Source organism: Xyrauchen texanus, chromosome 2 (genome assembly GCF_025860055.1).
Source record: "Xyrauchen texanus isolate HMW12.3.18 chromosome 2, RBS_HiC_50CHRs, whole genome shotgun sequence".
Lineage (NCBI taxonomy): Eukaryota > Metazoa > Chordata > Actinopteri > Cypriniformes > Catostomidae > Xyrauchen > Xyrauchen texanus.
This window is the reverse complement of record NC_068277.1, coordinates 32,763,594-32,776,853: the sequence shown is the minus strand read 5'-3', so window position 1 is coordinate 32,776,853 and position 13,260 is coordinate 32,763,594. Positions and strand designations below refer to the sequence as shown.

Genomic DNA, 13,260 nt, shown 5'->3' with positions numbered 1-13,260 from the left:
GTTGCTGCAGGTTCAGACACACTACCTACTATCTCACTGGCGACCACTGGTGAAGCTTCTAGGTATGCGCATGCGCACTGCGCAATCAGCGGAAACCACACGAGAGCTGCAAGTGCTGTATTTATACGTCTTCAGCTAGTTTGCAATCATCATTCCGCACCTCATTAAAAAAAAGTATCACTGTTTGTTTTGTTTTTGTTTTTGAAATGATAGCAAACGAGGTTTGTTGAGGTTCTAACTAATAGAGTATATTGTTTTTAAATTGGGAGACTGGATTGGATGTAATGCATGTGTTAAAACTGCTGCAAACCATTTCAAAATAACTGCTTCAGAAAAGTATGCACAATTTCTGTTAATTACATTTTGCATATAACATCACAAGTAGTCTATAAACAAATGAATCTCCATTGTGATTGTTCAGTCCACTTGAGCACACTTTTAACATTGTTCATGTCAAATCTATTCGTCCCACTTAAGAAAAACAAGTTTTTTATAGGGGCCTTTAGCCCCTTTCACGAATTGAGCGGTTATTAAAAAACATTTGATAACCCTGAGCAAAAAAAAGTTTTTTTGTAAAATAAAAAAATAAATAAAAAAGAATATATTTTACAAGCTACAAAATTGTAAATGATAAGTATTTTGTCTAATATATATATAGAGAGAGAGATAGATAGATAGATAGATAGATAGATAGATAGATAGATAGATAGATAGATAGATAGATAAGCTACAAAACTGAAAATGATGTGTTTTGTCTAATATATACATATATATATATATATATATATATATATATATATATATATATATATATATATATATATATATACACACACACACATTTACATATACATTTAGTCACATGCTTTATTTGTTATTCGATTATTCACTTGTTTATGTTATGTTAGGCTATATCAGATTCATTGGTTCGTTGCTCTATTTATATCCCCTGGACTGTCTCTAAATAAATAAATAAATAAAAAACTTTTTACATATACAGGTTATCGATTTAATCGGTTTCTGATTAAATATCCACATAAATACACATCTGATGTTAAATCAACGCGATGTCTAATCTCAATATAGACAGTTCTTTTACGTCTCGATCGTAATCAGACATCAATTTCAGAGTCCAAAAAAGGCTGAAAATGAATAGCTGTGACCTGGCAGAGCAATAGATTAAATGAGTGTTTTAAATGAGCAAAAGTAATTAGAAGTTTGAATTCTGATGACAATGACAGATTCATTATTCAAATAATGTAACTATTTTGCTATATAGGCTACAGTAGTAATATATTACTAACACATTGTAATAGGCTAAGATATATTGCTATGAATTATTACAAGAATACTAATACTTTTTTCTCTTTAACTCGAAAAAAGCCGTTGAAAAAGCCTCACACTGCTGGCTCAGAAAGGCCTTCCAGACCCAGATCTCAGAACAGGCCTTCTCCTGTCCCTTCAAAGAAACCACCTCAAGTGGACCTTTTAGCCAAAGAAGACAAATACAAGTATGTATGGGTTTATTACAAATACAGTATGCACACATGGCAAAATATATAAAATTATTTCTAACTAAGTATGTAATACATAACTGATTGCAGCTCTGCTATTTTTTAAACATCTCAATGCAGAGCTAGAAGCAAAAACAGCAGAACTTGTTTGGCAAGCAGAAAAAGTAATAGTAAGACAATGGAATGTGGGGGAAAAACAATTAATGAATTAAATTAAAAAATAAATATCTGAAAGAGAGAAACATGTACGGTTTCTTTTATGTGTATGCAAAGTTTACGGCATATTTTTGATGTTGCATCAAACCCATGTACTGACTGTATATGTTTTTGACAATGGTTTTCAGAGGGATCAAAATGAGGTGCTCTCAAAGCCAATCTCTTCCTGCCTCTCAATTGATGTTGACTCTGAATTTGTTTCTGGGTAAGGGGCTCTAATAAGTTCAATGACTGCCTTTTTTATTGACTAGAATATTTAAAACATCAGCATAATCAACATAATTTGCTGTCTGCCAGCATAACTTTATGTCTGTCTTATTAGGAACGTAGATCTAAAACAAGAACCCATTTCAAAGCAGCCCACCACAAAGGTAAACAACATACCAATCAAAAATCAATCAGTGCAAAGTGCACCCCATTAGTTACAGAAACCCATTTCTGTTTTGATATGTAGGCAACGAGAAATAAGAAGTCTGCAAACAAGCCAGGCTCTGTAAGCAAAACGATTTTCCAGTAAATCTATTATTTTTTTTATTTAATTAAAAGCTTTATGTAAGGCACGTAATGAGTTGGCTTTGAGTTTGTCTTTTAAATGTTTGCGTAGTGTCAACAGTTTTTTTTTCTTTTTGTAGAAAAGCATCGCAGACTGTGGTTGAGGATGTTGCCATTCCTGAGGACTTTGGGGATTTCTCACTAGCTAAGACAATTAGCCTAATTGAGGACAGAGTTAGTGATGATGTTATGGAGGAACACTTGCAGGATGACATCATGCCAGTTGCTGGGGATGAGATGGGTGCAGGTAGGTTAAAGAGGCCAACTTCAATGCTACTGTATCATGATATTTGCATTGTGGATTATACATTAATTTAACATGTCACTATTGTAATCTTAGAGTACTATCAAGATAACTTTGCGGATGCTGTCTTCTTTGACAAATTAAACACTGAAGAGATGGTGGAGGTTTATACTAAATCCTGCTCCTTTCTATAGACTTTGTTGCTCCCCTTAAGCCAAGGAAAAGGGCACCGCCCAGCCTTGGTTAAATTGTAACACCCGCTCTCTTAGACAAGAGTGTTGTAAGGCTGAGCAAAAGTGTAAAAGAGACTCCAAACTCCAAGTCTCATATGAATGTTTAACTGCATGCTTAAAGTGTTACCAAAAGTCAGTAAAAGAGGCCAAGTCTAAATTTCTCTCTGCTGTTTAAGTCAATTAACTAAATCCCTTGGCAGCTTCTTCTCTTGTTCCATCATGGGAAACCTGAGAACTTTTTAAATTTTTTTGATAATAAAGTCTTGGAGATCAAGGCTTCCATTAAGCAATCATCATATGTTCCCCCTTTGATTTGTTCACCAACAGATTCACTAACTTTTTTTCATCCAGTTACCTCTGCTCAGCTAGCAGATATTGTTTCCAAGGCTTCCAGCTGTGAGTCAGATGTCATCTCAACTCGTCTTTTCAAGGAAGTGTTTGTAACCTTGAGCCCGGCTATAACAGCCATTATTTATAGTTCTCTAGCAAATGGAGTTGTACCTGCTAGCTTTAATTGTTCACCATTCACTTGCATTGAAAGGACCTGCAGAGCTAAAATATTCTTCTAAAAATGTTCATTTGTGTTCTGCAGAAGAAAGTCATACACATCTAGGATGGCATGAGAATTTACATTCTTGGTGAATTATTCCTTTAAAGCATCACTCATAAACATAATCATTTCATGTTTCCAGAGGCTCAAATCAGGCTTTTGAAGACAAAATTTGAATGTTAGCAGTTTGAGATGTGTTAAAGGTTGACAGGTCATGTTACACTTGTTATAACCCTTTTTAATTTGTCTTAAAGGATAATGAAAACAGTAATTTAAACAGCAAAGTAAAGGACATGGAGGAGCAATGGACAAGACTACAAATGGCCACAAATGGCCAGCAGATGCTGACTGAGAAGCAAAGGGCTTTTGCTGAAGAATCCAGTAGAAAGTGTGAGGGTGTTGTGTGGCAGCACTGCATAAGGTTTATTCAAAATTTTGTGCATCTGAACCCATTTTCTATTCCACAATTCCTGTTAATTAGAGCTGTGCCCAGATCCAGAGCTTTGGCATCTCTGGCATGAGCCCTTTAACCTGATTTGCCCTCTGTGTGTAAAGTGAGACTATGCCACAGCTGCTCAGAGAGCAGAGCACACTGCACTTAGCCTTCTGGGACAGATATCTTTGGAACGCAAAGATCTTCCCCTTATGACAGGGACATGGAAACTGAATAAGTATAGAGAATAGTATAGTCAAATAAAATGTCATATCAGAATGGGCCATATCACGTCATCTTACTTCAAAGTGATGTTTGGGGTGGAGTGACTTTAAAAAAGTCTACCCCTGTCCACAATCCAACTTTTTAAACAAATACCCCATTCATTCTTCATTTGGACATCTGCAATGTGTAAGCACATTTTGTACAGTGTTTTTATTTTAAGTAAACTTCTGATAAAGCCCAATTTCCTGAGGACGTAATTGTCCGTCTTTGTAAATCCTAGGAGTTGGAAGGCATGAAGAGGGCCCATAAGCAGGCAGCCAGCACCCACAGTGCTACAGAGGTGCGGTTGAATAGAGCTCTTGAGGAGGTTGAGAAGACCAAAGCTCAACTTAAACTCAAAGAAATAAGGTAATGTGAGCTTGAATAAACCTTTGCTTCATTCAGTGAGTGATCCAACCACCCGTGTATAATGGAGCGTTTTGATCTGTAACAAAATCTTTAGCAATCTTTGTTGTACTGCAACTCTTCTTGATGTAATTAGCAACCCATAATGTGATCGGGATGTAATAGTTGCATAATTGGTACAATTCTCTTTACTGTACTTTGAATTAAGACTAAATCTATTTATGGTCAGATGTTTTATCTGCTGCTCATTGCTTAGCCTATTATTGTACTGGTTTGTAATATTTCAGATTTACTGTAAATAAGAAATGTTGCTTATGAAAAAATTTTTTTACTACAGACTAAAATAAAGTAAGGGTCTATCTTAGCAGGTGAACTAGGTCAAAATTTATTTAATCATATTAAGGTCTTAAGTATTTCATATTGATAATGCATTTTTGTCTGACTTCATTTCTTTTTCACCGTAAGGATTCAGCAAAGGAGCAGCAAAGAACTGAACACTTACAAGCTGAGAACAGAAAACTGGAAAGACAAAAGGCTGAGCTCATCACAGGTTTTAAGTAACTGAAGCTAATAGATTTTTAAAAAGACAGAAGGCAAGAAAAAAATCAGTCTTTTAACAATAACTCTAAAATATCATTCTCAATTACAATAATATCATACCTAAGCAATGGCACTTTCTTTAAAGCGTTTAATGTTTGTACTGTTATTTTAACAGATGCATTTCGAAGCTGCCAAAACGTTGTCCTTTATCAAAGAGGAGTTCATGTAATCTTTGGATTGGGGGAATAACCGTGTCTCATAGTTTTTTAGATTGTACAGCTTGTACAAAACTTTAAAAGTACAAAACTTTGTACAGACGAAGTGTTAAGTGCTCACTGAGTTGTTGATCTACGGTTGAACTGGATGAATTTGGTTCTATTAGCTCTGCCACATTTCTTCAGATAAGATTCATGATTGCCATCTAGTGGTGAATACCAAATATATTTCAAAATACACTGAAATTAGGTTTTATAATTTAATCAATTGAGATTTTTTTTTACATACAGCGTATACAAAGAACAAAACAAAAAAAAATCCCATTCTTGTCAGTAAATAGTTGCATTACCCAGGATAAGTTTCCATCCCACTCTTCAACAGATACTCATGTATTAGTAGTCCACTGCAGGAATTGTGACCATTCTGGTGAACTCCTCATAGTGAATACGTCCATCAGGTCCTACATTAGCCTCCTTAAAAAGCTCATCCACTGAAAAAACAAACAAACATAAAGAACAACACATTTCATTCTGTCTTATAGGGTTTTCAATTTTAAACACAGTTGCCCAATTTCATGTCACAATAGCGAATCTTAGAATATATAAACATAAATCCAGAAGCTAAATCTTAATACCCTCTTTATCAGTGAGCTTTTCTCCCAGGCCAGTGAGTTTGGCCCGCAGCTCAGAATCCAGAATGTAGCCCTTCTTGTGTTTGTCCGTCATACGCATAGCCTCCAGAATTTCAGTCTTAGGATCCTCCTGCTGTATCTGTCTGTGCATCATGGTTAGAAACATGGAAAAGTCCAGCGCCCCTGTCTTTTCTGTGTTGAGGATACAGCATATAAGATGTCAAATTAAACAAGGCAAAGAATACATTCAGACCACAAAATAAATAAGAGTATTCAAACCCCCCAGATTGTGTTATGTTTGATTCCAGTATCTCAAAGGGCCCTTACACTGTCCCTACAATCATATATGGCCTGTCTAGTGATCTGAATGTTGAGAATTTTTAGTTTTTTAAACAGCACTAGTCCAAATTAGCCACAGGTGACACATGACAAAGTATGGAAGAGCACACACAGCAAGAAATGATATGGAAAGGTTTGATGCAGATCAACAGTAGTAGATAATTCATATTCAAAACTGTATGTAATGTTTATTTTGATTTCTATCAAAATGTTACCTATTTTGTGGACTTGCAGATGTCTGTCCACTTCACTGTAAGTGGGACTTGTACCCAGGCAGCGCATGACCGTGATAAGGTCTTTGGCATCAATCTTTCCCTTTCGCTTCTTATCATAAAGGGAGAAACATTCTTTGAACTCTGCATGGGGACAAGAAAATAATTCAGTAAATTTGCATCCATATATTACATGCACTCACACAAGTAACTGTTTCAAAGACTATAATTGAAAAATTGAGTAATAAATTCAAAAACAGTAAACTTCCTAAACTCTAAAATGTACAATTGTAATTTTTTTTATTATTGCCGATAACATAAATCACATGTACTGTACATGTACTGTTTCAAAATAGATTTCAAAGTTTAAAATGTTTTTTTGCATTACTTTCCTATGTTCATGAACTACAAAGCTTATAGCACACGTGTTAATGGCGCAATATAGCAGAATAACAGCTCACCATCAATCTGAGTTTGTGATAAGAATTTTGCCTGTAAAGCAAGATTAAAAAGTAGGTTAGTTGAAAAATAAATAATGTGATTTAAACTTTTTTTCAGAAAAGTAGCATCAAACTTACCATGGCTGTACACCCGTTTAAGCTGTTCAAGGAAAGTGTCACTCCCTCTGGATTACCTGTAGGATCTAAAGTCCATTGCAGTGCTGACGTAATTGATATCCTTGTTGTCATAGGAACATTGATATAGGATTCCACCTCTCATATTATCCTGTCTGCCACAGTAGGTGCAGCTCATGACTGTCACACTGGAGGTCTCAAATAAAGGCCTTTTCAGTGAGTAAAAACAAGTGTCAACTTTATTTGGATGTAGGAAGTACATAAAAGTAACAATATTTCAATACAGACACACATTTTTGTAATTCAATGCAAACATTTTTTATTACAAATTACAAACATGGTATTGTGCAGTAGCTAGTTTGTCTCCATTCAACTCCATATTAACACTGAAACTTTAAAGGATTAGTTCACCCAAAAATAAACATTCTCTCATTATTTGCTCACCCTCTTGCCATCTAATACAAATAAAGATTTTTAGAAGAATATTTCAGTTCTGCAGGTCCTCCCAAGTGAAGCTCTAAAAAGGCATTTAAAGGCAGCATAAAAGTAATCCATAAGACTCCAGTGGTTAAATCCATGTCTTCAGAAGCCTTTTGATAGGTGTGAAATGAGAAATAGATCAATATTAAAACCCTTTTTACGATAAATTCTCCTCCCTGCCCAGTAGTTGCAGAAGAATGCAACTCACCAATAACAAAAGAAGAATGTCAATGTGGATATTTAGTTAAAAAAAAAGGACTTAAATATTGATCTGTTTCTCAACTACATCTATCATATCACTTCTGAAGACATGGATTTATCCACTGGAGTCTTATGTATTACTTGTATGCTGCCTTTATGTGCTTTTGGAGCTTCTTTATGTGCTTTTGGAGCTTCAGCTCTGTAGGTCTATACAATGCAAGTGAAATATTGAAATATTCTTCTAAAAATCTTTGTTTGTGTTCAGCAGAAGAAATAAAGTCAAACACATCTATGGCATGAGGGTGAGTAAATGATGAGAGAACTTAAATTTGTGGGTGAACTATCCCTTTAAGTTTGTTAAATGAGTCTCTTTCAATTCAAGTACAGTAATTTCAGTTTCAGTAAATGTATCAGCAATAAACTTGGTCAAAGAAAAACAATAACTTTTAGGTGAAGTTACCATTATCAATTAAATATTGATAAAAATTAGTTTAAATATGAAATCTAAGTAATTGCTGTATTTTAACTGCCTTTGATATGTAAGGTGTAAAAGGACCAAGGCTCAGGAACATAGATGATCCCGGGATACTTTTTGCGCAAAACTTTGTCATTCCACAGATATGCGACCCAAATCAGCACTAATCCGAGAGTAATGACGAAGTTATAGAAGAGGAAACGTCCATTGCTGTCTAACGTGAACCCCATCCGCCTCTGACGCATCACAGTGGCAACCATGGCAAAAAAGGTGAAGATATACAGGACGAAGATCTGCCCCTCAGTAATCAGATACCTGAAACATATCAGACCATTCACCATTAAAATGTTTGTACTTACATGCATTTAATTTCTGCGCTTGTGTTGATGTATTGAAGAATCTTAGGATTCAGTTTTGAAATCAAAAGAGACCATATATCAGTGACAGAAACAATTGCAACAAATCAATAATACAACTGTCAACATGACATTGAAATTGAAACTTTAATATGCATTGTTTGTTTTTTTGTACATAATTCATGAGGGCACATTATTCTTAAAAAAAAAATAAAAAATCTACTTTCACCGGTCTCTTGCCTTCCTCTTTACTTGTACTTCTGCAATTGTACTGAGCAATTTGAAACTTTTTTTATTGCAACACTTCTCTTATTATTGCCTCATTTGAATGAATTGCTTTTGCTGTATTCCTCATTTGCAAGTCACTTTAGATAAAAGCATATGCTATATGAATCAAAGTTAATATAAAAAGAAAATGTCATCAAAATGTTTCGCCTATAAAACAATGTTCCTTTTGGGTGATGTTACCAATCCCCCTTAATTTCAACACTTCCCCAACACATTCTGGTATGTAAGACCCTCTTTTTACAATACAATCAATTCCTAGTACATAAAATTAAGTCCTACAATAAAAAAAAATATTTTGTTTAAATACTCTGTATTTCTTGTTGGATATTCATCACAATACTGCAGAAAATGGGCTGTGAATGTTGCTTCATATTGACTTTAAACCCAATGCATACAACTGACAATGACAATGTTAATTCTGTTGACAGTGGATAAAGAATACCACGAAAATATAAGGAATCAGATGTTTAATTACCAATAATAGACTGTGCTGGGACCAAGAAGCAGCCAACCTGAGAGAGGCATCTTCTCATCTTTACCTTGTGTAAAGCAGCCAGTGAAATACAGGAAGAGGATGAGGAAGAATGGGACATACCTATAAGGAGGGAGAATATTGTAAATCCTTAAAGCACGATAGAAATGGGGGTGATAGGAGAAACATCTGGATGGAGATACAGATACTTACCACATGCAATGCCCTAAGTGCTCATCATAGTAATACAGAAGCTCAAAGGAATCAATCTGAAAAATATACATGATTAGTTGCCTTTATGACTGAAACCACTACATATTCAGAAATAGCTAGGATTTAGTTTCTTCAGATAACATAATCTGGTTGATGTGTAGATTAAACTACCAGTGAGGTAGGCTTTAGATCCTTGATAATGGGATTCTCTCTGACAGAAAGGTGAAGCTGGTATCCACTGAGGATGAGACGATGATTAATTGAGTCTCCCACCAGGTGTATGCTGGCTCCCATGACAAAAGTGATGATGCTGAGGTAAACAGCTGAGCGAGGCAGGGCTGTGGGACTCCTCTCGATCAGCTAAATCAGGTTACAAACATCAGTCATGTTTAGATGAACAACAGTATATTTGTCATGTTTTATCTCAAATTAAAGTATATATATATATATATATATATATTTAAGCAATATCACACGAGCAAGAGTGCTATATGGCCCTACATCAGCACTGTTTTGATTTGGATGCAGGCCGAGTGCCATAGGTAATCACAGCAGTGCTGATGTAGGGCCATATCGCATGATTGCGAGTGTGATATTGCTTATATACAACAGTTCAATGAACAAGTACATTAAATTTTTTTTGGAAAAACCAAGTATGGCCATAAAAACGCATTTGTGCATGGAAGTACTTTCTTACGCAACGAATCAGAATCTGCCATTGCTGGTTCAAAACAAATGATGCTTCCAAGCCTCTGTTAATAATTCAAAAAGTTCTTCTGAAATAGTATCACGGCTTGTGCTGTTTCTAACAAGTCGTTGGATGTGTGTGTGTGAGAGAGAGATGGAGCGTGTGCAATCACCTGTTGCCACTCAGAGATGCAGTCAGCTTTTTTAGTGGAAAATATACGTCCAAACGGGGGTATTCCTCTCTATTTCGCGGTAGCCAGTGCACAAGAATCATTCACTATAGAAACAGCGATGTCCTCCGCCATTTTAAACAGTATGTATCCAATGTGGAAACTCTGATAAAAGGTAAGCACTTAAGTTCTGTAATAAATCAGTCTGTTGTGTCTCTCAGCATGAGCCTTAATCCTGAAGTTGTCCGTTTAAAGCCGTTTAAAGCTATTTCCTAGCTTTGGTAATATATTAGTAATACGAGCGATCACGGAGTGCAGTTCCATGTAAACAATGACTAACAGATTCACTTTACAACACAAACTAGCTCATATTACACACAAAAATTATATTTTGCCACCACCTGCTGGCTAACATATGTAATTAAAAAATAAAAAGCCAGTAACTCCTTACAGATACACTTTAGTTTAGAACAGCATGAACGCGGGATGATACACACAGTAAAGCCTCTGAGTGCTGATGCTGACACTCCATCAGTGCTCATGGTATGTCTCTCGTCTAATCAGATTCGAGGACCGGAACTAACTGTGGTATATATATATATATATATATATATATATATATATATATATATATATACACACCACCGTTAGTGTATACAGTGGATATAAAAATGTCTACACACCAGTTAAAATGTCAGGTTTTTGTGATGTAAAACAATGAGATAAAGATAAATCATGTCAGAATTTTTCCACTTTTAATATGACCTATAATGTGAACAATTCAATTGAAAAACAAACTGAAATCTTTGAGGGGGAAAAATGAAAATGAAAAACCTTAAAATAGCTTCCATCTTTGTCTCCTTCTTTTACATCACAAGAACCTGACATTTTAACAGGGGGGTGTAGACTTTTTATATCCACTGTATGTATGTATGTGTGTGTGTGTGTGTATATATATATATATATATATATATATATATATATAGGTTTATAAGTATTCATTCTATCTTTCTTTTTTTATCGTAGTATTATTAGTTCATTACTAGTTTGTACCTTCAGTAATAAGAATGGCGTAATGACATTATACGCCATGTGAAAATAGTCTCCAGCACTGGGCTTATTCAGAGGAAACCATTCCAGAGGCAGGACGATCTAAATGAAGAACATACAATTGTTATTTGGTATTATAAATCAAATAAAAAACAACCTCCAGTTTCTGTTCAATTTAATGCATAAAGCACATCTTTAAAGTGTACCATAGCAATTGGCCTCCCAAAGTCCAGTATCCAGTTCTGCACAGTGAAACAGAGCCAGAGATCTGTGTGAAATTGTGACTGTGCTGCTGCAGAAACGGTTTTCTCGCTTCCAGTCCTCCTTTTGAACAGAGTACAGCATATTAGATGTTACCATTTGTTGCCCACATATGTGCATATATGCAACAAAGTAAAGTAGTTTTAGCTATGCATTTGGACGCTTTAACATTGTTGATTAATACGCAACTACTCTTGCAAAGTAATGAAAATGTTCAGACCTGAGATATGACGCAGTTAAAGCTTCAGACTGTGGTCGTCTCCGCATGTTTACATGTGATTGGAATATTCCTTTAAGACAACTTCTCGATTACGTTGCATCAGATCTCTTTCAATCCCAATACTTTGCAACGATGTAGCCAAACATACATTATTTAAGCCAGATCCATGCAATGAAGCAGGTCTAAGCCCCTTAAAATGCATGGAGAAACGTACATGTTTACAGTGAATTAAATATGGATGTCTAGCTCAATTTGAATCACGTGAAGACCGATTCAATAATAGGTGCATTCCCGCCACCTACTGTGCTGGAGTGTGGACTATTGATGGAATTGGGGAGGGGGTGGGAAGAAAATATATAATAAAAAAATATATATATATATATATATATATATATATATATATATATATATATATATATATATATATACTTGTATTATTATTATTATTATTATTATTATTATTATTATTATTATTATTATTATTATCATCAAATTCATTTTCCTAGAGAATACATGGATGTGTGCAGCCTTCAAACGTTAACCAGTTACTGCATGGCCAAGATCAGTTGAACCCAAACTGTTGATTTTGAAAAAAGGTTCATGCCCATTCTTTTTCTCAATTTCCCAATTACAACTTTGCATTATTATAAGTTTAGTAGCCCTATTAGTTTGTTTTCTATGATTTCAGGCTGCACTTTTAAATGAGTTGCTATTATTAACATGGATATCCATTAATTATTAAATGCTGCCATGTGATGGATTAGAAAGTCTTGCATTTCTTTAAATGGATAGTTCACCCAAAAATGAAAATCCTCTCATCATTTACTCACCCTCATGCCGTCCCAGATGTGTATGACTTTCTTCTTCTGCTGAACACAAAAAAAGATCAAACAAGTCATACACATATTTTTTTTTATTTATTTATTTATTTTTTTTAGCCATTTTATTTTATTACAAAACAACAACAAAAACATTTTGGCATGTCCTTCCATTTATAAAAAAAAAAAAAGAAAAAAAGAAGAAGAAGAAGAAGCAAGAATCGAGGTTAAAGTAAGGCACTTGGAATGGGAAGTGAATAGGGCCATTTTTGGAGAGTTAAAAACCCCAAACTAAGACTATAAAAGCCCCAAATAATCATCAGGGTTTACCATTACGTCGCCATGGCAACTAAGTTGTAGAATTGGATATGACTTTACACAGAAATGGTGTTCATCACACTAAAATCATATTGCTTACGTCTTGTGGCCATACCTTTGAAATAGTGTGTATTTCTAACGTTTATGATTTTTCCCCATGAACTTTCATTGTGCTGTAGTGCCTCACAGTAAACCACATTTTTTGCTTTTTAAAGGAAAATGAGGTACATGTCGAAATTAGTTGTTGTGGTAATCAGCACTGTGATGCTGATTCAGCTTATCTTGTCTTGAACACGGAATATTCCTTTAATTGTGTACAAATGAACAATTATTCATTTTTAATAGCAAATGGCTATCCATATAACA

The 13,260-nt window shown here is 34.9% G+C and overlaps 3 protein-coding genes across 4 annotated transcripts; 1 reads left to right on the top strand and 2 right to left on the bottom strand.

The window, feature by feature from the left end:
- Positions 1 to 2,052: 2,052 nt before the first annotated feature.
- On the top strand, positions 2,053 to 5,281 carry LOC127663516 (testis-expressed protein 9-like). 2 transcript variants are annotated; one of them, XR_007972987.1, is made up of 4 exons: positions 2,053 to 2,223; positions 2,363 to 3,730; positions 4,248 to 4,375; positions 4,838 to 5,281. XR_007972987.1 is itself a non-coding variant. In XM_052155125.1 (4 exons), exons 2-4 carry the CDS (start codon positions 2,464 to 2,466, stop codon positions 4,935 to 4,937), a joined length of 294 nt encoding a protein of 97 aa, XP_052011085.1. In that variant the 5' UTR covers positions 2,053 to 2,223; positions 2,363 to 2,463; the 3' UTR covers positions 4,938 to 5,281. The 2 variants fall into 2 exon arrangements, 1 of the variants encoding a protein (XP_052011085.1); XM_052155125.1 differs by having other exon boundaries at positions 2,363 to 2,529.
- Positions 5,282 to 5,418: 137 nt separating this feature from the next.
- Positions 5,419 to 7,013, bottom strand: LOC127663506 (calmodulin-like protein 4). Its single transcript, XM_052155113.1, has 5 exons — positions 6,889 to 7,013; positions 6,772 to 6,802; positions 6,314 to 6,454; positions 5,763 to 5,951; positions 5,419 to 5,618 (listed from the first exon to the last, which is right to left on the bottom strand). The coding sequence occupies exons 1-5, from the start codon at positions 6,997 to 6,999 to the stop codon at positions 5,521 to 5,523; spliced, it is 570 nt and encodes a 189-aa protein (XP_052011073.1). The 5' UTR covers positions 7,000 to 7,013; the 3' UTR covers positions 5,419 to 5,520.
- A 1,061-nt stretch (positions 7,014 to 8,074) lies between these two features.
- On the bottom strand, positions 8,075 to 12,014 carry LOC127663498 (ceroid-lipofuscinosis neuronal protein 6 homolog). Its single transcript, XM_052155101.1, has 7 exons — positions 11,759 to 12,014; positions 11,484 to 11,601; positions 11,281 to 11,379; positions 9,542 to 9,730; positions 9,371 to 9,426; positions 9,161 to 9,280; positions 8,075 to 8,356 (listed from the first exon to the last, which is right to left on the bottom strand). The coding sequence occupies exons 1-7, from the start codon at positions 11,803 to 11,805 to the stop codon at positions 8,089 to 8,091; spliced, it is 897 nt and encodes a 298-aa protein (XP_052011061.1). The 5' UTR covers positions 11,806 to 12,014; the 3' UTR covers positions 8,075 to 8,088.
- Between the last annotated feature and the right edge of the window lie 1,246 nt (positions 12,015 to 13,260).